Consider the following 21,349-nt stretch of genomic DNA (forward strand, 5'->3'; position numbering starts at 1 on the left):
ATTGGTTCCCTAACTCTGGCAAAAATAAGGGCGGTGGTTTGCAGGCTGACTTTGCAGTGAGAATGAAATCGCGCGCAAAGCAGCATGGGAATTCCCAGGCCAACAAATATCAGTAAATGGATGGAAGTATTTCAGCGATAAATTATTTTAATGTACAAAACTTGAACGTATTCATTAATTAGTATTCAGCTCTTTCTGTTCGTTTTTTTACTCAGCCTGTAACGTCCTCTTCCTGAACTCTGTGGAAACCGAGTCCCTGACCGGCCCCCAGGCCATCGCCAAGGCGACAGATGCCACATTGGGTCGTAACCCGCGTCCCGCAGCCACTGTGGTCCAGTTTAAGGTGACATCACAGGGCATCACGCTGACCGACAGCCAGCGCAGGTAAGGCGCGACTTTCATCACCTCTGCTCTGCGTTGGCTCGTGGTGAAATAAAAACGTAACTGTACCTCCTCACGTGTCTTTTTCTAAGGGTTTTCTTCAGGAGACATTACCCAGTAAACAGCGTAACCTTCAGCAGCATGGACCCCAAGGACAGAAGGTGGGAAATTGGAGATATTTTTTGGCTCCCGAACCTAAAACTGTAGCTGTAACTGTAGCTGTATCCATGACTAACGAATCAGCAGCGTTAATACCGCACCCATGATCATTCCCTGCGCTCGTGGCCGCGAGCCCTTGCATGGAGGTCTGTGTTTGTCTGTGAATGTGGTCATTTTATCCGTGAGCATGCTGGCTGAGGCTGCAGCTGCAGCGGCTTGTTTGGCAGCTCTGCCCGTGTACGTCTGAGTCCAGTTTCTGTCTCTTTGTCTCTTGGCTGTAGGTGGACTAACCCCGACAACACAACTGTTAAGTAAGTGCTACGTTAGGTTGTAATAATGGATGACATTAGAGCCTCTGCATGGCATCAGATTGCGTGAGAGAATGCAACAATCATTCCAACAAACAAGATTTAACAATGAACTATGGAAGTTTTTCTGTGCCATCAGAGATTGAATACGAATTTCTAATATTGAATTTTTACAGCATCAAAATCAGACTTTGAATTTGAAAAACCAACAGTGTAAAAAAAAATAATTTCTAAAAACAAAAATCAATGGAAAAAGAACCAGACTCAACATCCTCAACTCAACTCAAACAGGGAGAAGCAATCGATCCCCGTCGCAATTCATCCAACGGCAGCCAATCAAGTTACGCTCCATTGGACAGATCAGCTCAATAGATATTTAGTAATATCTATTACTCAATTTTATTAACACAAATGGCAAATAAAGTAAACTCACTCACCGAAGCACCATCACCCGCGTTGGTGGACATGGCTGATCTGTCCAATGGAGCGTAACTTGATTGGCTGCCGTTGGATGAATTGAGACAGGGATCGATTGCTTCTCCCTGTTTACCCAGATGTTGAGTCTGGTTCTTTTTCCACTGAATTTATTTAAGTTGAATTCTTTTTTAGATGTTGAATTTTTTTTACACTGATTTTTGTTTTTAGAAATTGATTTTTGTTTTTACACTGTTGGTTTTTCAAATTCAAAGTCTGATTTTGATGCCGTAAAAATTCAATATTAGAAATTCATATTCAAACTCTGACGGCACAGAAAAACTTCCATAATGAGCCCTACGTAACGCTAATTCTGTCATCGGTATTATCCCCCAAAAGAGTTCTGCCTTTCTTATTAGACAAACTCGTACTCTTCTGCTTTTTCCTCACTTCCTCCTTCTCTTGTCACGGCCTTTCTCCCCGCAGGGTGTTTGGTTTTGTAGCCAAGAAGCCAGGCAGCTTGGCAGAAAACGTCTGCCACCTGTTCGCAGAGTTGGACCCCGAGCAGCCGGCCTCCGCCATCGTCAACTTTATCAACAAGGTCATGCTGTCACAGCGCCGATAAACGGAGACAAAGACGGGAAACCAACTCAGAGTGGCAGAATAGTAGAAGGGGAGTACTAATTACTGGCTGGGGCTGTGACTGAAGTGTTATCGATGTCGTTTCTCATGTCGGTTTTCCAAGCCAAGATGTTTGTGTCACAACTCCTCTTACGATGAGGAGGCTTCAGAGGAAACTGCCTTCCAAGAAAAAGAACAAACATCTATCAGAAGCTGCTATCATGAGGCAAGATTATCAGCTGTAATCAGCTCTCTGTGGGTTTGATTGATCAAAGTGACATCACCGCGGTAAATGGTGCCGAAAACCACCTGCTACAGGTTTAGATCACATGACTGGAGCAAAGCCTATCAGGAACCGAGTCACGCTTTAACAAAAATAGTTTCTAATGAAGCAAAAATTAGACCAAGAGAGACTTAACTCAGCTGAATGGTTTTCCTATGAGGTGGACGTCCCTTTGAATCAGTATTATATTAAAAAAAGAATGAATCTGCCTATGAAATGAATGAATATGGCTTTTTATTCAATATGAAAATAAATGGACATATAAATACCCATTATATAAATGTGTTATGAGTTTAGAGAGCCTAATACATCATCATAGATCCTTTGCTTTATTTTAGTAATGTCACTTTTCAAAAGGAATCATTTTATTTACACCCGGTAACTTAATTCACATTGAATATTCATGCATTTAAAACGTGTTTTTCTGTCTTAATCAATCAACCACGGCCGGTTGAAGTAATGCATCTCCAGAAAAGTTTTTAAAAAACTTTGAAAAATGTAATTTTTTTCAGTAAAAACATGAACTGAACTACATCACTCTTCTAAAAATTAAGTGTTTCAGGGTTAACTTCAAAGCCATATTGATTTATTTCAAGTTTTTATTCATTATTGTCGAAAATTACTTTAAAAAGGGAAAAGGTTTGTTTATTTTTTCAAAATACTTTTCCATTATAACAACCCGCAGAAAAATCTGCTTTTCACTGTGTGCATCACAGTTTATTAGAAGATGATGTCATGATTCACTGATGGACGTTTTATACACCGTCCAGAAGCTCAAAAACTGGGTTTTAGTCATTTTGTTCCATTTTTGCCACCTTGTCATCATGTCACGTGACATTAAACCGGACAGGTCAGGCCTCAAACCACCACCGTGATGGCACAACTCTGTCCTGATTGGCTGAAAGCTTTCATACTGGGCTTATTTTTAGTTTTTATGTCCAGCAGGAAGGTTTAAAGAACAACTTTATAGACTTAAAACTCTCTCACATCTACAGAAAAAAAGTCTTTTAGGAGTTTTTAAGCAAAGATTTTGCAAAGATTCGAGCTCTTGCAGGGATTTTTCTCACATTATTTCCCGTCATGCGCCTGCTGTAAATTCTTAGCAAAATTAGGTCGACTGATGAGCAGCTTTTAGCCACAAGTGCAGAGTTGTGCAAAAACTACACAACTTTTTGTGAAATTCCTTCCAATTTCAGACTCTGGAAAACTGTCTACGACTTCGAAACCGCTTGAAAAATCATCGCATGGCCAAGTTTAGTTAGAGCGTTAGTGGGAAAGAAGTAATGATCAGCTGTTTGGTCCTGCTTCATGATACGGGCTCCTGGGTTAATGGTTACAAAGAGGACTCCGAACAAAGACTTGTGAGGTTCAACACTTAGACCCAACAACTAGCTCTCAGAATAGTTGTTTATATTTTGTATTGTTCCAGAAAAAGCGACCAAAGCCTTGAGGATGTAATTAACTTCCTGTATGTAGAGATGTTCAGGTATTCTGATGCATGTAAAGCTTATCTTCAGCACCTTTACCAGTTGTAATCCTTTTTTGATAATAATCGACAATCATGTTTGCGTCCCACTTCTACGAGTCGGAGACGCAACTCTTAACGAAAGCAAACACGAACGTGAGGTTTTTAACTTTTGACAAGTGTGGGCGAGCGTGGGAGAGTGTGTGAGCGAGGGTAGATGTGCTGTGAGGGAGGAATGAAAGGATATCGTCACGTCACACTTTTAAAGCGACATGTATGTGAAACGGGGGCGAATGGAGGTGGACGCCGAGCTTCAGACCGCAGCATGGTGGGAAGCGCTTGCTGTTGATTCACCGCTTCACATCATGTGACCAAACGCAACAAGAAAAACAGAAATAACAGACAAAAACAAGCCGGCGGCCTGAAGAAAAACACACTTAACCAAAGACGAAGCACTCTTGTATTAATAAGCTTTTTATCCAGCTATATTTTTGTACTTATGGCTTCTTGTATTTTTATATTACGCATTCAGTTAGTGTTGTCCTGTTTGGTAGAAAAACACTACTTGTATTACAACGATAATATATTGTGGTATGTTTTCTTGTTGAACTCTTGTATCATGTAGTAATATATTTTCACATGCAGCTATGGGGCGACATACGAGACAAAAAAAAAAAAGGAAACATTCGTTTGGAAAGGACATTATTTTGTATGCAAAAAAAAAATAAAGAAATAAACTGAGAAGATGTGTTACCTGAAGTCGGTGATCGGTTTTATTTATTACCTGCAACTAACATTCATTTCATTATGGATTTATTATTTTCTAAAGATTACAGGTTTATAAATTATACGCATCGCCACAAAACTTAATTATCGTAAATTCCGGACTATGGAGCGCACCTGAATATAAGCCGCACCCTCCAATTTTAAAAAGAAAATCCATTTTGTTCTTGTATAGGCCGCACCGGATTATAAATCGCGGGTGTCCACATTGTAATATGAGATATATACACAGAAAGATGTTACACATGAGGATTTTTAAACTTTTAATTGAATGAGTATGGTAAAATAAACAAATACTGGCGTAAATCCTTTTTTTTCCTTCCGAACAGTGCCGGTAACACTGATGGTTTTAACTTAAATACCTATCGGTAACGCACAAATACATGGCGTAAATGCTTGGTAAACCCTGGCTCAAAGTTCTTGTTGCATTTAGGGAACATGTTACCAAGATTTTGGTTTAAGTTCGGGTTTAGGACGTCTCTTTTCAACACGACAGCCAGAGAAACTGAAATTTTAACATGTTTTTAGGGTAAAATGTTCTATAATTAAGGCTATGAATGAGATATGAACAAACCCCTGTTTATAGGCAAACTAAGCAGAATACAGGGTTCTTACGCAGTCAGGTCTAAGTACGTAAAAAAAAAAGAAAAGTGAGTATAGAAAAACATTTTTAATCCAGACTATACCACGATTTACGGGAGATTTTACTAGTTTTAGGCCGTGAGTTTCAGTTTTAGTCAGCTCATTGTGCTGCATTTACAAACAGCAACTAGATATATTCATTAAATAAAGTCTCATTTCACCCATCCAGCACAATGAAACCAACTCATTTTCTACGTATTGATGAAAATCAACACACCACAGATATTCGTGTCAATTAATCGTTTATTCACAATTCCCTTTAATTTTTTTAAATAAAATTAGAGCCAAGCACAAAAATATTTGCTACCTTTAAAAACCTTTGTACAAATCTTTGGAAATCAGCAAAAATCACCCCCTTAAAATACTTCAAATCACAGTGATCTCAGTCTGCATAAAGTTTCCATCAATCTCTGCTCTGAAAATGATCGACTCGCTGGTGTGAAATACTCTCATGCACATAAAGACCATCAGCTCATCCTAAAAGCTTCGTAAATCCCCTTCTTTCTGTAGCTTAACTGGGAGTGTAAATGTTTTAGACGTTTCATGTGGATCCTCTCTGGATCTAAAAATCTGTGTGTGGACTTTCTGACATGAAAGGAACAGCTTACCAGTTTGGTAAATTAATAAACGTGTAAGTTTTCAACTCGCAAACACAGCAGGAAAAAAAAAAAAAAAGTCTCGATTTCAAGGTGCGAAAACAGACTCGCCGATTGGTTCAAAGCAGAGAAAAGTAGTCCCTCTTTTTTTTTTTTTAAATAAATACGATAAGTCAGCAGCTTTCAGTTGCAGTGTTACAGTCATTCAAGCTCGGCTGGAAACAAAAAAGAATCTAAGTTTAATATAACAGCAGCAAAAACAAACGGCTTTGAAATTTAACATTTTCCCTAAATCAAAGAGTTTTCTGTGGAATCTTTCCTCCGTCTTAAGAGGGCGCTCACAGACAGCCTAAAATACCTGAAAAATATCTTAACCTACGATTGTCAATAGCTCCCCTCAGGAAAGTGAAAACCAAAAGTACCTGCAGAGGCTTTAAGGATATCCAGCTCCTGGAATGATGTAAAAATAACCGCTATGAGGCAACACTTTCACTTGGCGATGCATAACAGGAAGCGCTTATCTGCCGGCTCATTCCCGCTTTCCTGTGCAAGCTTAAGAGAAACAGAAAACACTTGTTTTGGCCACAAATCCACCCTTCCTCTCTGACGTTTCGGGGGGGGGGAATGATCCAGGGCGCCGCTTCACAGCAGAGGAGGTTCGATGGAGAGGGGATCCCTCCCTGCCAGGGGGTGCGTGGTGTTGGAGCCGCAGTCTATGTAGCGATAGGCCTCCAGGCTGTTCTGGGACGTCCGCACCATGTAAGAGGTTTTCACTGAGGTTCTGAAAACAGGCGGGAGGACAGAGATGCCTTAAAGCTGCGGACCCAACTCAGGATGTGGCGGCAGCAACGACTTCAACACGAGCTCTTCCCTGCGACGCCCGATAAGCAGCAGAGGGGAAACTCAATGAACCATTCCAGTCATTTCCAGCTCATTAAAGGGATAATCCGGAGTAAAATGCACTTTAGATAAATTTTCGGGATGTTGGGAGTACATACGTTGAGTTGACATCAAAATCATGTCATTCGGATGTGTTTTGAGAATTTCGATTTGACCGTTTTTAGCCAAAAGTCGTTAGCCTGGAGGTGAGAGGGGCATATCATGTCACCGCTACAAAACGCTATTTTTACACCTCTTCTACAGCTCCAAACAACATAACACTTACGTGGTAGTGAGTAGAGGGTCCCTAAAGCCAAACCGAAGTGTCCCGAGGTCTTCATGTGGTCGGATAGAGAGTCCAGAATGAATTTAATCAAGCCAGTACCTTTCCGGAAATGTTGCTGCTGCAGCTGCCGCTACAGACCGTGGTGAAGTTGGTTTGATATTGGTTTGAAAAAAAAGACACCTTATTTCCTTATTGTGAATATCTGTCGAATATCCAATATCAAACCAACTTCACCACCGTCTGTAGCGGCAGCAGACACATTTCGGGAAAGATACTGGCTTGATTAATTCATTCTGGACTCTATATCCGACCACATGAAGACCTCGGGACACTTCTGTTTGGCTTTAGGGACCCTCTACTCACTACCACGGAAGTGTTGTGTTGTTTGGAGCTGTAGAAGAGGTATAAAAATAGCGTTTTGTAGCGGCGATACTCGATGCCCTCATCACTTCCAGGCTAACGACTTTTGGCTAAAAACAGTCAAATCGAAATTCTCAAAAAACATCCGAATGACATGATTTTGATGTCAACTCAACGTATGTACTCCCAACATCCCGTAAATGTATCTAAAGTGCATTTTACTCCGGATTATCCCTTTAAATCTAAATTACGACAACGTTTTAAATGAGAGTCATTCTTTAAGTTGATATAAAGCTTAGTTTAGTTCTTGTTTTTCTCTTTAAAACACTGAAAACATTCGTGTGCTCATTTGAGAAGTGACCCTGAGGAAGTGGTTTGTGTGAAACCACGGTGGCTCAGAGTCTCCCAACAACACACGGCTGCCTTCTACCTCCACCACGCTGTGTTTATCCGTCTGTTTTTCAGCATATTCACAAACTGAGACTCAGTCTCATGTTCTTTTTGTCTTGAACAGAGTTCTTGTGTTTCTTCTAAAAGGTTTGCATTGAAAAATCAGCGAATGCCCCGCTAACGAAGTTCCCAAAACATTCCAGGAATGTTGTGTTTTGGTTGGAGGAACATTCCCCAGAAGTTTGTCATTTGGTTCGCTGGGAAAGTTTTCCTGACTCAGATTGTTTTTAGTTGCATGTTTTGGTTTCCTTTAGGTCTATAACGTGGGAAGCTTGGCGAGTATAGAGGACCGAAACTGCCATAATGAGAAAATAAGTACAAAAATATGTAAATAGTTATAAATAGAAAATAAATAAATAAATAAGTTTTTATGATAAGTGCTAATAAAATTAAATAAAAGACGAAGTTGTGCAAAAATAATCAAATAAATATATTTTTCTGCTTTAATTTTAAACTGTATTCATTAACTTTGACACTTTCAGTTTCATGTAATTTTAATTTAAATATATTTAATTTATATATTTTTTTCCAGTATTAATTACTTTCCTTTAAATTGTATTGATCCATTTATCACCTCCAAATTATTTATTTCTTCATCTTATTATGATTTCACCGTAATTAAATAAAGAAATAGAAATAAATGGGCTTTTGGGGAGAAAATACAAGGGGAAATAAAAGAGATACAGCTATAAATTAAATAAAAAATTAGATATGATCTCAATATGACCCCAGAAACCATCTTCAGACACTTACTGCATGAATACAACAATGTTGTGGACCTTGATGCTGGGCATGGTGCAGAAGGCACTGGAAAAGAAAGCAGAAAAAGGTGTTATGTAAGGTTTTATGGAGCTAAGGAGCACCTTTGTTTGATTTCTATTGCTGCAGTTACGATTGCAACACTTACTAAACGTAGGGAGCGCTGCTGCCGATCTCCACACTGACCGTGTAGTTCACCTGCAGAGGGGTTTAAAAGCGACTGTGATCAACTTTAAAACCTTTAAACAGAGGGATGAACGGTTCTGTTGGAGACATTAAAGCTTCCTAAATATTAGGATGTTTCATTTACAACGGGTGACAAGTGGAAACAAACACGTGCAACAGCAGCTCTGTGCATCAAATTAACCAACATGAGGTTTGTCTCTGAATACTCTGAGTATTACACATCCTCAGGACCCTTCGTTTCCACACTTTAAATTCGCTCTCCACGAAAAAAGCTGAGATGGGGCAACTGAGGCGGGACAGCATATAATACACACATACATAAAACCGATACTTTCCTTTTAACTCCACTGTAAAGTGTGTGTATACACCTCAACATTCACACATTAACGAGGTAAATGTGTTGTTTTTGACCCATTTATAGCTCGTCGTGCGATTATCTGAGCCGACTGATTCGGAGTGTCACACCTGACTGTCGCTGAGCGGCAGGATGGTGGTGGCGTTGTCCAGCTGCTGCGTACCGATGACCGTCTTCATGTAAAGGACCTGGGAGTTCACGCTCTGCACCAGCACGGAGAAGAAGTTTGGGTTGCTGAAGTTCAGCGTGCTCTGAGAAGAAGAAATTGAGAAGGTTAAAATCGTCAAATTTAACCTTCCCATCAAAGAAAATGGGGAGTGTGTGTGTTTAATCATGATGTCAGAAGCAGTCATTGCCACACAAACCAACAGGAAGTGGCTGAAGCTTGGACATGAAACAGCTATTTGCTAAACACATTTAGAGACCAATAAGCAGGAACTTCATTAAACTAATGTGGTGAAGCAATTATCACATAAAAAGCTACAAACACAAGTGGAAACACAGAATTTAAAAGGAAAAAACAGAGTTTGTACAGTTTTAAAGTGAATTTTAGGTCTGAGCTCCTTTATCCTCCAACAGCCTGAACCCTCACAGACGAACTTTCTGTCCTTTCTTTAAGGAGTCCAGAGTTTCCCACAGATGTTAAGGCAATGTGTGGTGGTGGGCCGGGGGGGGGGGGGGAATTAAAATTCTTCAAAATAATTCCTTCGTTAATAATTGGTCACACAAAACTTTATTGTAGTAACCCTTAAGAACCCAGACCCATTTCTACTTAAATGAAAATTAAGGGGGTTATAACACAGACTAAATAGACCACATAGAACCCATTTCAGAATTTTTTTTCCAAAATACCACCCCCCCACTGTCAGAGATCTGTAATGTGACATATATGTCACATTGGGAGTTAAGAACCTGGATAATTTCTCCATCAAGGAAAATTATGGGGGACGTAAGATGTGTGACACCTGTGTCACGGTGGGTGACACAGGTGCGGCTTATCTGCAGATATTCACATCTTCATTGTAAACAAATGAATAACATAGCTAATTACACTGGTCGGACTGTTCAGCTGTTTCAGACTGATACCTCCGGTTCAGGCTGCTCCTCATCATCAACACGCACGTCTCTTTTTCAATCGCGGAAAATATTTTTCAATACTCATCTGGATTGAAGCAGTAAACATTCAGTGTAAGAGTTTAAAAAACCTACTTTATTTGATTCACAGCTGCTAGTGATTGGACCTCGACAACCCAACTACATTTTTTTTTTTACGGCAAACTTGCGACTAGTTAACTTAATAAAGAAGGCGTAATCGCTTGCTATGGGTCGGGACGGGACAACATTGTATTCAAAATATAAAATATTTTTATAGGACTTTTTAATGTGCGATTTTATAAAGGTGCACGTGATACCAACCTTTCGTGAATTCTTTCGGTTGAGCTAATCTACGCGACGCTGAGACTAGCAAGCTTCCACGCTTCCAGCTTAACGAATACGAGTATTTTTTAAATAGCGTTAAAAAAAAAAACAATAATAACGAAACGCAATATGTGGCGGCCGGTGTTTAATCTGTGGCGCACCGCCACAAATTAGTCTATGTGTGGGAAACACTGGAGTCTTCAGGAATAGTTCTCCAGGCTTCTTGAAGGACATCCCAAAGCTCTTCTTTGGATGTGGGCTGCCTTTTGTTCCGTTCTCTGCCAACATGATCCCACACTGCTTCAGTAATGTTGAGCTCCGGGCTCTGGGGAGGATTCATCCCTCCATCAGACCTGCTGCCACTGATTTTCAGCCCACTTCTTGTGTCCTTTGGCACAGCTCAGCCTTTTCTCCCTGTTTCCCTTCCTTAAGAACGGCTTCTTGACAGCCACCCTTCCATGGAGCCCATTTCTGATGAGGCTTGGGCCAACAGCAGATGGATCAGCTGAAGGTCCAGATGCATCTCTCAGCTCTTGTGTCAGGTCTTTGCTGGATTTTTTCCTCTTTCTTAAGGACATCACTTTCAGATCCTGTTCATCTGCTGTAGATAGTTCTTTAGGCCTGACACTTCTTCTTTTGTCCTCCACTTGTCCAGTTTCCTCAAATGTTTTAAGGACACACTGCACAACCATGCTGAGATATGCCAAGTTTTCAGCTGATTGCTCTTTGTTAAGGGGGGGAAAGCAGCCAATGTCCAAAGAAAAACCCTGAAAGACCTTCAGAAAACCAGAGGAACTTTTTCTCTAAACCACTTTAAGATAACAAACAAAGTCTGTCTGCTTGGAAGAAAAATATAAATAAATGAGGAGTGAGTGAAGACTTTAGCACGGTGCTGAATGCACAGTAAAAGTGACTTATTTTGAGCTGCAGGTGTGAGATGAAACCTACCGTCATGTTCATCAGGACCCGTTTATCTGAGTGGTCAAAGCGAACAGTCACCGAGCGTATCCCAGCATCCACCACGACCATGGTGCGGGGAAAGAGGAAGAAAGCAACGAGCGAAGAGGCCAGAAGGCAGAGCACCACTGACAGGACCACGTACAGCTTCCTATGACAGAAATACATTTATATAAGATCTATATGTGCAGTTAGAAAAGACATCCAGGTTCTCAGCACCAGCTGTGGTTACTCACGTGCGCTGGGGCCTCAGCCTTTGGTCACTGTATGGGATCAATGCAACCAGTTCATTCACTTGCTCTATATTTCAGAAAAATAACAAGCAATCAATTTATATCGATTATATTGACATATAACAGTGTTTTTCACCATTGTAAATCCATAAACTACTTTAAAAAGGCTTCTAAGACCATTTTTTTTTACTTAAAAAAAAAAAGTGTTCTTTAGCTGTTTTAGTACCGTTTTCAGGCTGAAACAAAATTATAATTGGAACCACTGGTAAATAAATTTGATACAAATGTAAAAAGGTTGGTCTAAGTAAATCAATGACTTGCTGACTCACCTGAGGGTATTCGTCCGGTGCCTTGGCACGTCGGACATGTTATGCTGTCCCTGCCGGTGAACTCCACGTACGGGAACTGAGCGATGTCCTCCCGCCTGTCGAGCCCGTCCAGAGAGTCATCATCATCGGAGTTTCCGTCCTGCGTCTGCAGCCCGGCAGCACTCTGCCTCTCCGGGAGGAGCGACATGCTGCTGCCGCTGCGCGACATCCGCGACCCCATGGCGGCAGAGTCTGTTCCGTTTCCCCGACTACAGCCCAATTAGAAGTGCACGGAAGTGAGCCATTGTGCCCCCGAAAGTTTAAAAAGTGACTCGGGAGCAGCAACGTAGTCGTGATTCAAAGAGAAACACCGCACATCCGTGAATATATTACAAAAATTGAACAAACAACCGAAAAATGCAAAGGAATTCGGTGTAGCTGTGGCTAGCTAGTTTGCTAACAAAGGTGCGCAACAAGTTAGTTGTCGCAAAGCGGTGACCGGAGTCGTCAACAACTTATAGAAACTAAATTCACCAAACTTTTAAGTGCTTCTCGGGTTAAACTGGCATCACACTCATATTTCCTCTCAGTCACCGGTCGTGCACTCTTCTTTCTCCGCCATCACTCAGCCAAAGTCCACGCTGACACCGTGTCCCCTTAAAAACAATATAATTGGAGGCGCATTCAGTGGTTTAGAAATTATCACGTTCACATTTAGCAGATCAAAGTCAACAAGAACAAAAGACAATAAAGCTATCCGTTTACTTTTTATTTATGAGGCAAAATCTCTAAACAAGTTCCAAATAATTCCAACGATCAGGTTGTGAGTGATATTTGAGTTTTTCCTTTTTCACCTCGGGTGGGTTCGAGATTAGAATTTAAAATATCCGATAGAAAGTACAAGTACCTTAACGCGTCCTCAAACTTTATGATTATCAAAGATGGTGCTCACTGCTGCCCTCTGCTGACAGTTTGGATCCATCAAACACAACTAAAAATGACAATTATACAGAGAGATAATGTTTTAAATAGTTTTTATAACTCCGGCACCGATCTATGTTCCTCCCTCCTCCATTTTTTATCTCATCTTCCCTAAGGGAAAACCTTAAAACACAGAAATTGAGGGAGTTTTGTTTTCAGCTCCAATTTAAAAAAAGTTTGGATGTTGTGATATATAGATAAAAACAGAATTCAATGATTTGCAAATCTTAAGTAAATGTATTAAACGTCGGGATAGGTTCAGTTGGGACAGAGGCAAAAAAAAAAAAGACTGGAAAAGCAAGTGGAACTAAGAAGAAACAGCTTCAGGAACATGCTGCAACTAATTAGGTTAATTGGCAACAGGTCAGTAACATTTATGTGTCTAAAAAGAGCACCTTAGGGAGGTAGAGTCACCCCCAACACAGGCTGTTCACACTCCTACCCTCAGGCCAGAGGTACGGGAGTGTGAAATGTAGACTATATGGCTCAAAAACTTTGTCTTTCCAACCGTCACCAGACTTTAAACAGCAGATAGCAGCCATACTACAGACAGTATTTCAATATTTAACTACTTCTACGTCAGGAACTGCACACATTGGACTTGTATCATTATTGCAGCTCGTACATTTAAGCTATTTTTGCACACTGTTGAACTTCTGCACATATGCACAGCAAAAGAAGAGTTATTTCCTATTGTATATATATAAGTATGCATTTTCGTGTTGTATTTTTTGTATATTCCAGTTGTATTTTTGCATATGCTGCCCTTTTACCTTATAGTGCCTCTTTTACTTTATTGTGCCCTTTCAATCTATCAGACTGTGAAGGAAGAATCTGGTTGTACAGGAACGTGCTTCTAACATGTATATATGACAATAAACGCTTGAAATGTGAAAAAACGTCCAGGTTTTAACATTTGATACGTTTTCTATGTTCTATTGTGAATAAAATGCTAGTTTAGGCAAATGTAAGCCTTTACAATTTCCTGTTTATTCACACACATCATCATCAGTCCTGAAATGAAAGGAAATACAGAAAGTATACAGCACACATTTTCAAAGTGACTTTAAGTGTGAAAGGGTCAGGAAGCTACTTAAAAGATCCCAGTTTGCTACAATAAAGTGGTTATGGGCCTCTCTTTGGTATTTTATACCTCAGAATATTTTTGGGAAAGTTGGAGGGTTACCTTTTCTCCTAAATTGTGATTATAATGTTTCAAAATTACCCCTAAAATTATCTAAATTTCACCAACAAGCCATTTCAGCAGCAAAACTATGCTTTGTCCATAACTTCTCTCCACATAAAACTATTATATGGAACAATGAGTTCATAACTAGGAAAAATAAATCACTATTTCTGAAACATTGGATTGAAAAAGGAATAATATATCTTAAGGATTTACAAAATGATGTAGGTGAAATTTTTAGTTATGAAGAATTTCTTAGATCTAAAATCTTCCCTGTTACCTATAAAGAATTTCAAACAGTGATAAAAGCTATTCCCAGTGGCATTCTCCAAGTGATAAAAGGTCATTTTGAAAGGCAAGAGGCAGAGAAAGTTGACTTTACCCTCTTTATTAATGGTATAAACATTATGAGTCACCATTGTAACAATAAACATATAAGGAATCATTTTTTCAGGAAAAGGAAAATTACACCTCGAGGAAAATTTGTATGGTCTTCCTCTTTCTCTGACATTAATTGGAAAACAACATGGCTCCTTCCACATAAATTTGTTATCTCCAATAAAATCAAAGAAGTTCAATATAAAATTATACATAACATCTACCCCACTAACAAATTTGTGTCAAAATTTGTCAATATTGATGCCAATTGTGTATTTTGTAATGCCGAAGTGGAAACGATTAGGCACCTTTTCTTTGAATGTAATTTTTCCCAGATTTTTTGGAAAAAAATCGAAGCTTACATCACATCACATTCCAACATACCAATTAATTTGAATGCCAAAGATATACTGTTATACTATAATAATAAAGATAGGAAAATGCAACACTTAATTAATCTGATTATTCTAATTGCAAAATTCCACATACATAAAACCAAATTTTCTAAAGGTCGACCTTTCTTTCCTGTTTTTGAAATTGATTTCAAGAACTACCTCGAATGTATTAAAAGAATTGATAATAAAAAATGTATACACACTGTTAACATAATTGAAGGAATATTTGGAGAAATATAATATGTCCTGCCATTTTCTTTCTTCCTTTTATTTAATTTCATTTATTTTATTATATTTAGGGTACCTATGTAATGACTTATGCACCTTATCCACTTTATGTCTCATATTGTATTTGTTTATTTAAATTCTTGATGCCTGACTGTTTTGTATTGTCCACAGTCAATGTTCTGATTGTGATTGGAACTTTTAAATAAAGTTTGAAGGAAAAAAAATAAAAAATAAAAAAAAAAATAAAGTGGTTATGGGCCAGATATTCTATGAATATATCAACATACACACAAACATATAACAGACAGATAATCCCTGCATTCTGGTTACATTAGATTATAGGGCTGGGCGGTATACCGTTAAAAAACCGTGATCTCGGTTCACACCTACACAAGGTTCGCTTTTTGATGAGAGACGGTTTTGTTCTGTTTTTTTTTTTTGTTGTTGTTTTTTTTCATAACGAGCCGCTAACACTTCAACTTGTGATGCTCCCACAAAGTCCACTGTTGTTGCTTTCCTTTTCAACTAGAGCTGGGTCAAATAGTCCACGTATTCGAGTTATTCGACGTCATAAATTCGTCGACATGAATAATTCGCGTCGATTCGTCGCAAATTATTATTATTTTTTGTCTAATATCGAGGCTGGAAGAGCTCACAGAGAGAGTCAGGATCGAGCGCAGGCGATACTTTTTCATTTCATGAAGGAAGAAAGGAGAGCAGAGCGCTGCAGACACAGGAGACAAAGTGTAAGTTTAACTTATTAAACACCCGCCGGTTGTGTCCGTGTTGTATGAGTAAACATTTCTGCCGTGATAGCATGACATGGGGCGAAGGAAGCTACCGACCACCACACACCTCCGTCAGATGTTAATTTATCAAGCAGTAGCAGTAGTTGCAGTTGGCTAAACCAAAGACCCTCTCTGAATAAACGCTACTAAAAAGGAGATTAGGGGTTCTCCAGGAATTAGCTGTGTTAGTTTAGAGCGGCAAGGTGTATGGTGTGTGTCCCCGTTAAAAGACACGGATACAGATGTCCAGTTTGTGGTGGATTTATTTGGCTGTGGTTCTTCTGGCATTTACACACAATAAACCCAGGGTGTACAGGCTAATGTTAGGTGAAAACAGCAAAGGGAAAATTACAAGCTGTTCACCGCTGCATCGGGAGGAGAAACGAAACTTTACAGCGTCTCACACACAGGTGCGGTACATTCAGGAACATCGGAACGTCTATGGTGCGTTCACGAACGTTGGACGTATGAAAACTCACCGGAAAACAGAATATAAATGAATGGTATTTAACTGAAAATAACCAAACAACATGGGCTTTCTAACAGCTACGTTAGACTGTTGAGTTGTTGTCTAGTTATATTCCCGGCGTAAAATTTACGTATTTTAGTTAAATAAAGATTTAAATTTGTTTAAAAAAAACGTGCAGAAAACCGTGATATAATTTTTTATAAAAAAAAACTGTGATACTCATTTTTTATAGAATCACCCAGCCCTATTAGATTAGTTGATACAGTCAAGATATAATAAAACATTGTGCAACACTAATAGAGATACCTTTGAGGCATAAATCAACTCATGCAAACGCAAATTTCTCGATTTGTACAATAACGGGAGTTGTATTTTTAGCTTTTTCTCAAAGATGGAGATGGACATTTTTATCTCGTCTTCAGGCTTGTTCCACATCTGCTTTCCTCTGCACACAAAACTTTTGTTTTTATTCTCAGCTGCAGAGATGTGAGGAGAAAGGAAGATTGGAACGAGGTGGCAGTTTAAGGTTGAGTTTGTGAACAATCTGCAACATTACACAAGCAGTGTGGAGGTAATTACACTCAGTGAGCCTTAAGATGTGACGATGGAAGACTAGTGGAAGAATTCAACTCGGACCATGACGTATTCCTTTTTGAAGAATTTCCAGCTTCTTTAAGGCAAGTTGGGAATGTGTTACACCATATTATATCACAATAATGTAAATGAAGATCTCCAGTTACTTAGTAGAGCTGACGATATTCTGTAATATTCTGTCATTCTGACATTTATTTTGGGACAAATTTTCTCGGTGGCTGTTGTTTTTATTGCCACAGAATACAGCGTTTTGTTTGTTTTTCTAGTCTTGAGAGAAAGTTTGCAGCCTTGCTATTTAGACTGTGCAGCGAGCCTCCTCTTCAGCTCATCATTCTCCCTCTGCAGAATTTTATTCTAAAAAAAGGAACCGAGAAACAAGGAAATGTTCAAAAGTGAAGAACTGAGCATGTTAAACACGAATAATCTTTGTCCAACAACTTAAATTTTGCAATATGTCAAAACAGAATGGATCGATAAAACAAATAAAACAAGAGACAGAGTCCGACCTTGTGTCTGAGAGCCTCCACTATCAGGTCTCGACCCCCTCTGACACTTTCCTGCTTCTTTGATGCTCGGAAGGCATCTCCAATAGCCGAAACCATCACGTGAGCCTGCAGAGCGTTTCAGAAAGTCTCATCTGGGACACTGAGTGGGCATCTCATTGGGGTCTGTTAATGCTGCAGTGGCATACTCACAAACTTGTTGCTCTGGAACAGATAGCAGTGGTGCGTGTCCACGGCAGGATGTTTGGCCACAAATCCAAATACTTTGGGTGAAGACGGCAGGACGGCACAGAAGGAGACGGTGGACAGAGGGCACGAGTACAACAGGAACTGAGGACAGCAGAGATAAGGAGGAGATTTCAACTGATAGTCCGACGCATGAGAGCACTGAATAGATCCGTGAGACAACTGATACTGTCATTACAACATACTTTGGTTTTGTATTCCAAAACGTCAATCCCACTCAGAGAAAGGAAGAAGTGGACTTTGCTTTTCTTCGCTACCTTTTCTTGGGAGTATTCATCTGCTGTCTTGGAACGAATAAATTACATGAGAACTTGCAGGTTTAAAGATAAAACACGATAGTGCTTACAGACAGTTTATTTGTTTATTTCAAGGATAGCCCTTATAGATAGATAGATAGATAGATAGATAGATAGATAGATAGATAGATAGATACTTTATTCATCCCAATTTGGGAAATTGTTTTGTTGCAGCAGCATACACTAAAAGATATGAAAACAATTAGAGTAAAAACAAGCAAATAGAATAGAATAAAATAAAATAAAATAAAAATAGTGAATAAACATTCGCTATATACAAATCTACAGTATTTTTCTTTTTTTTTTTCTTTGTTATTGTTTTTTAGGAGAGACTTCAAGCCTATGCATCATCTTATTTTCGAAGGGGTCCTCATAAAAACATAAATATAATCATCCATAGTATGAAATCATAATTAGAGGTAAATCCAAAACAAGATACAAAACATTTAAACACAAAGAAACCCATGCTACACACACCCACAATCACACTTAATGCTCCCCAAGCCGAGCCATCCACCAACCAGGACATCTGTTCACATGCACATATATATTCTTACATACTATACAGTACATACACACTATGCCTTGATGTTGTGTACATTAAGTAAAGCACAGGTAAATCTAAATGAAGGTACTCGAGTCCAACAGAACAACAAAATCAAAAACTAGAGCAGGCTGTTTGACGATGAGTAAATAAAGATGATTTAAAGATTTGTCTCCCTGCAAAACACTTTTAGGGGTTATTTTAACACAACTCTTAGTAACATAACTTTCTGCTCTCAGCACTTTTGTCCTGAAACACTAAAGTTGACTTAATTCAGCTGACAAATCTTAACTGATACGAACAAATAAAATTCATCAGTCTGCGTGACAAAGTCAGATTATGTACTCGTTTTAAAGGTAAACCAAAGAAAGACCAGAAGAAAAGTCCAAGAATCATTCAAACCTGGATGGATTCTTCAGGGGCCATAAATGATCCACCCAGTACATGATGGCGTACTTTAGTAAAGGAGGGACGAAAACCGGGCAGTCAAACAGAGGCAAGAATCACTCAATCAAACTCATATCAGCACTGAAACTATAATGTATGGAAGCCCGTTTCTGCCACTTAATAAAAACACACCTTTTCTCCCTGGCTTTTAATCAAGCTCAAGTGGATACTTGGCAAAACATTTTAATTTAAACTTTAATTTGTTTTTATTCTATTTTTTTTGCATTGTGTTGATGTATTTTAGTATTTATTTTAATTTCTTTGTCTTATCATCCATGCTTTTTAACCTGTACAGCACTTTGGCCAATCCCGGTTGTTTTTAAATGTGCTCTATAAATAAAGTTCGAGTTGAGTTGAGTAATAAAAAAAAAAAAAAGATATAGTAAGTCAAAATTATGAGATAAAAAAGTCAAAATTACGAGATAATTTCACACAGCAGTTCAAGTAGCAGCTGTTTGGTGTGGGGAGACTGACACAGAAAGGGATTGTGAGTACATTGAGGACTACTTTAAACGTGGCTTTACAACAAATTAAATGCTTAATTTGCTTGCTGATTCACATAAACAACTTGCAACGATAGGGTGATGCCTTCCCACCCTCAAAACATATAAAAATGTAGAGTACGCTAAGCACAGGCAGAGTCAGACCAACATGAATGCAAACCACAACGTTAATGTCTCATCTTAACACACTTAATATTTTATTTTGTCATTTGTACTTACTTACAACCCCCCATGTGTCACATCAAAGTGTAGTTTTACTTTAAGACACAGACTTGCTTTGACTTATAGTCAGAGGTGGGAGAAAGTCCCTATGTTGCAAGTCCAAGTAGAGTCTCAAGTCTTTGCTCTCAAGTCCAAGTCCTAGGATTTTTGTTTTCGAGTCCCAACCAAGTCCTAACAAATCGATTATAATTAATGATACGGATCATGACCACGCCTCAATTAAGTTGTTTATATTTTATTGTTAATGTTCTGCCACTTATTCATTTGTTTATTTTTATTAATATTGTGTTTAGATGCTTCGTCAATATAAGCACTGCCTTCTTGTGCCAATAAAGCTATTTGAAATTGAAAAAATTGGGCGATATCTTTAGTATCTTTTTTTTGTGTGTATTGGCATTAATTATCCAGCCAAGACTGATAACAGGAGTGCATTTGTAAATCAATAGACAATAGACTTTGGGAGGTATTTCTCCTTTTATTTCTACACAAACTTGCTGAAACTTGCACATAAAAAATTCAGGCGGCTTTCAGGTGTCACTGACGGCTGGGATTTCTGGCTGGTTGCAACAGTATTGATGCGACACTTTTAAAAAATATTTTAATATTTGTGCTTGCTGCATGTGACTTGACTCGAGTCCAGAGGGTTGAGTCCAAGTAGAGTCTCAAGTCTTTTTTTGATTTGGTCAAGCAAGTCTCAAGTCATCAAAATCGGGACTCGAGTCCAAGTCAAGTCTCAAGTCTCGAGTCCAAGTCCCCACCTCTGCTTATAGTATATCTTAATTTTTTTAAATTAAGTGGCGGAAACGGGCTTCCATAGAATTAGATTCAAAGTAACCAAAAAGCCTAAAAATGACCTGAAAGAGACACAACTGATGCACCAAACCAACGCAGGAGACGCGAGGCGGCCATGATAAACACGTGAACGCGTAGTTAACATCAACTGCATTTGAAGCTTAAGAGGTTAAAGGGTTAATGCGTGTAATTTCTGTCCAAAAGTTACATTTTCACAGCATAAAAAAACTACACGACCGATTTCAAAAGATGCTCATCGCACAGAAGTCATGAGCGGGTCAGTCCAGCCCACCTTAAACTGGCAGCGCTGTTTGTACTGCAAACCTCTTTGTGTTTGGAAAAAAAAAGGTCACAGACATTTCATAAAGACCACAGGAAATTGTGTCTCCTTCAAGAGAAGAAAACAAGCTGTGAAACCTGCATGGATTTGTGCCAATCCATCTGGTAGATGTTGAGACATTTTACTCATGAAAGGATTGCTGAATAACCTACTGATGCAGGTTGTCACAAAGAGGAAAGTTTGAGTTTGTTCGACCATCTAGAAAGTAACCAGAAAGCCTGGAAACCACAAAGGATTCATTACATATGCTCCCACAAGCAGGACTGACAGTGAAACTTCGATGGCTTGATTTTAATATCCCATGAAAAACATCAACAGTGGTAATTACGAACCTTCAGGCTCTGAGAAGCTTCATCCAGGATCTGGAGTCCGTCAGGGCGGACGACCTCTACTCGGCCAAGAAACTAGTTCACAGAGACAGGAGGTTGTGTTTCGGAGAGAAATCTGACAGTTTGTACCTGAATGAATCAATTTGTTTGTCAAACAACGAAATAAAAAAAGGATACCTTCACAGAAAAAGCGATCTCAGCGCTATCTTCTGTGTCACTCATCTTAACGCAGCTGTTTCCAAACCAAGAAAAGCAGCAACAAAT

At 39.1% G+C, this 21,349-nt stretch overlaps 3 protein-coding genes across 6 annotated transcripts in view; 1 reads left to right on the forward strand and 2 right to left on the reverse strand.

Moving 5' to 3' along the window:
* Nucleotides 1–4,021, forward strand: part of tns2a (tensin 2a) — a 71,659-nt gene extending 67,638 nt beyond the window's left edge. For 3 of the 4 annotated variants that reach the window (XM_075476140.1, XM_075476141.1, XM_075476143.1), the window contains 4 exons: nt 216–384; nt 474–542; nt 822–851; nt 1,749–4,021. In XM_075476140.1, coding sequence (XP_075332255.1) covers nt 216–384; nt 474–542; nt 822–851; nt 1,749–1,887 — 407 coding nt within the window. In that variant the 3' untranslated portion in view covers nt 1,888–4,021. The remainder of the gene's footprint in view (nt 1–215; nt 385–473; nt 543–821; nt 852–1,748) is intronic. The other variant, XM_075476142.1, reaches the window with a different exon arrangement.
* A 1,264-nt stretch (nt 4,022–5,285) lies between these two features.
* On the reverse strand, nt 5,286–12,534 carry LOC142390592 (transmembrane protein 106C-like). Its single transcript, XM_075476148.1, has 7 exons — nt 11,866–12,534; nt 11,540–11,603; nt 11,295–11,454; nt 9,038–9,178; nt 8,535–8,584; nt 8,381–8,434; nt 5,286–6,433 (listed from the first exon to the last, which is right to left on the reverse strand). Exons 1-7 carry the CDS (start codon nt 12,083–12,085, stop codon nt 6,295–6,297), a joined length of 828 nt encoding a protein of 275 aa, XP_075332263.1. The 5' UTR covers nt 12,086–12,534; the 3' UTR covers nt 5,286–6,294.
* Nucleotides 12,535–17,154: 4,620 nt separating this feature from the next.
* Nucleotides 17,155–21,307, reverse strand: LOC142390092 (PTB domain-containing engulfment adapter protein 1). Its single transcript, XM_075475462.1, has 6 exons — nt 21,263–21,307; nt 21,085–21,160; nt 17,798–17,892; nt 17,559–17,696; nt 17,370–17,474; nt 17,155–17,217 (listed from the first exon to the last, which is right to left on the reverse strand). Exons 1-6 carry the CDS (start codon nt 21,305–21,307, stop codon nt 17,155–17,157), a joined length of 522 nt encoding a protein of 173 aa, XP_075331577.1.
* Nucleotides 21,308–21,349: the final 42 nt, after the last annotated feature.

This window comes from Odontesthes bonariensis, chromosome 10 (genome assembly GCF_027942865.1).
Source record: "Odontesthes bonariensis isolate fOdoBon6 chromosome 10, fOdoBon6.hap1, whole genome shotgun sequence".
NCBI lineage: Eukaryota > Metazoa > Chordata > Actinopteri > Atheriniformes > Atherinopsidae > Odontesthes > Odontesthes bonariensis.

Excerpts from the sequence above, each read along its gene's own strand:
- LOC142390092 (XM_075475462.1), bottom strand. The coding sequence starts at position 21,307 with ATGAGTGACACAGAAGATAGCGCTGAGATCGCTTTTTCTGTGAAG. Across the intron at positions 21,161-21,262 it reads AGATCGCTTTTTCTGTGAAG|TTTCTTGGCCGAGTAGAGGT; the intron begins GTATCCTTTTTT and ends TCTGTGAACTAG. Across the intron at positions 17,893-21,084 it reads TTCTCAGAGCCTGAAGGTTC|CAGATGAATACTCCCAAGAA; the intron begins GTAATTACCACT and ends GTTCCAAGACAG.
- LOC142390592 (XM_075476148.1), bottom strand. The coding sequence starts at position 12,085 with ATGGGGTCGCGGATGTCGCGCAGCGGCAGCAGCATGTCGCTCCTCCCG. Across the intron at positions 8,585-9,037 it reads TGCCGCTCAGCGACAGTCAG|GTGAACTACACGGTCAGTGT; the intron begins GTGTGACACTCC and ends ACCCCTCTGCAG. Across the intron at positions 8,435-8,534 it reads AGCAGCGCTCCCTACGTTTA|TGCCTTCTGCACCATGCCCA; the intron begins GTAAGTGTTGCA and ends TTTCTTTTCCAG.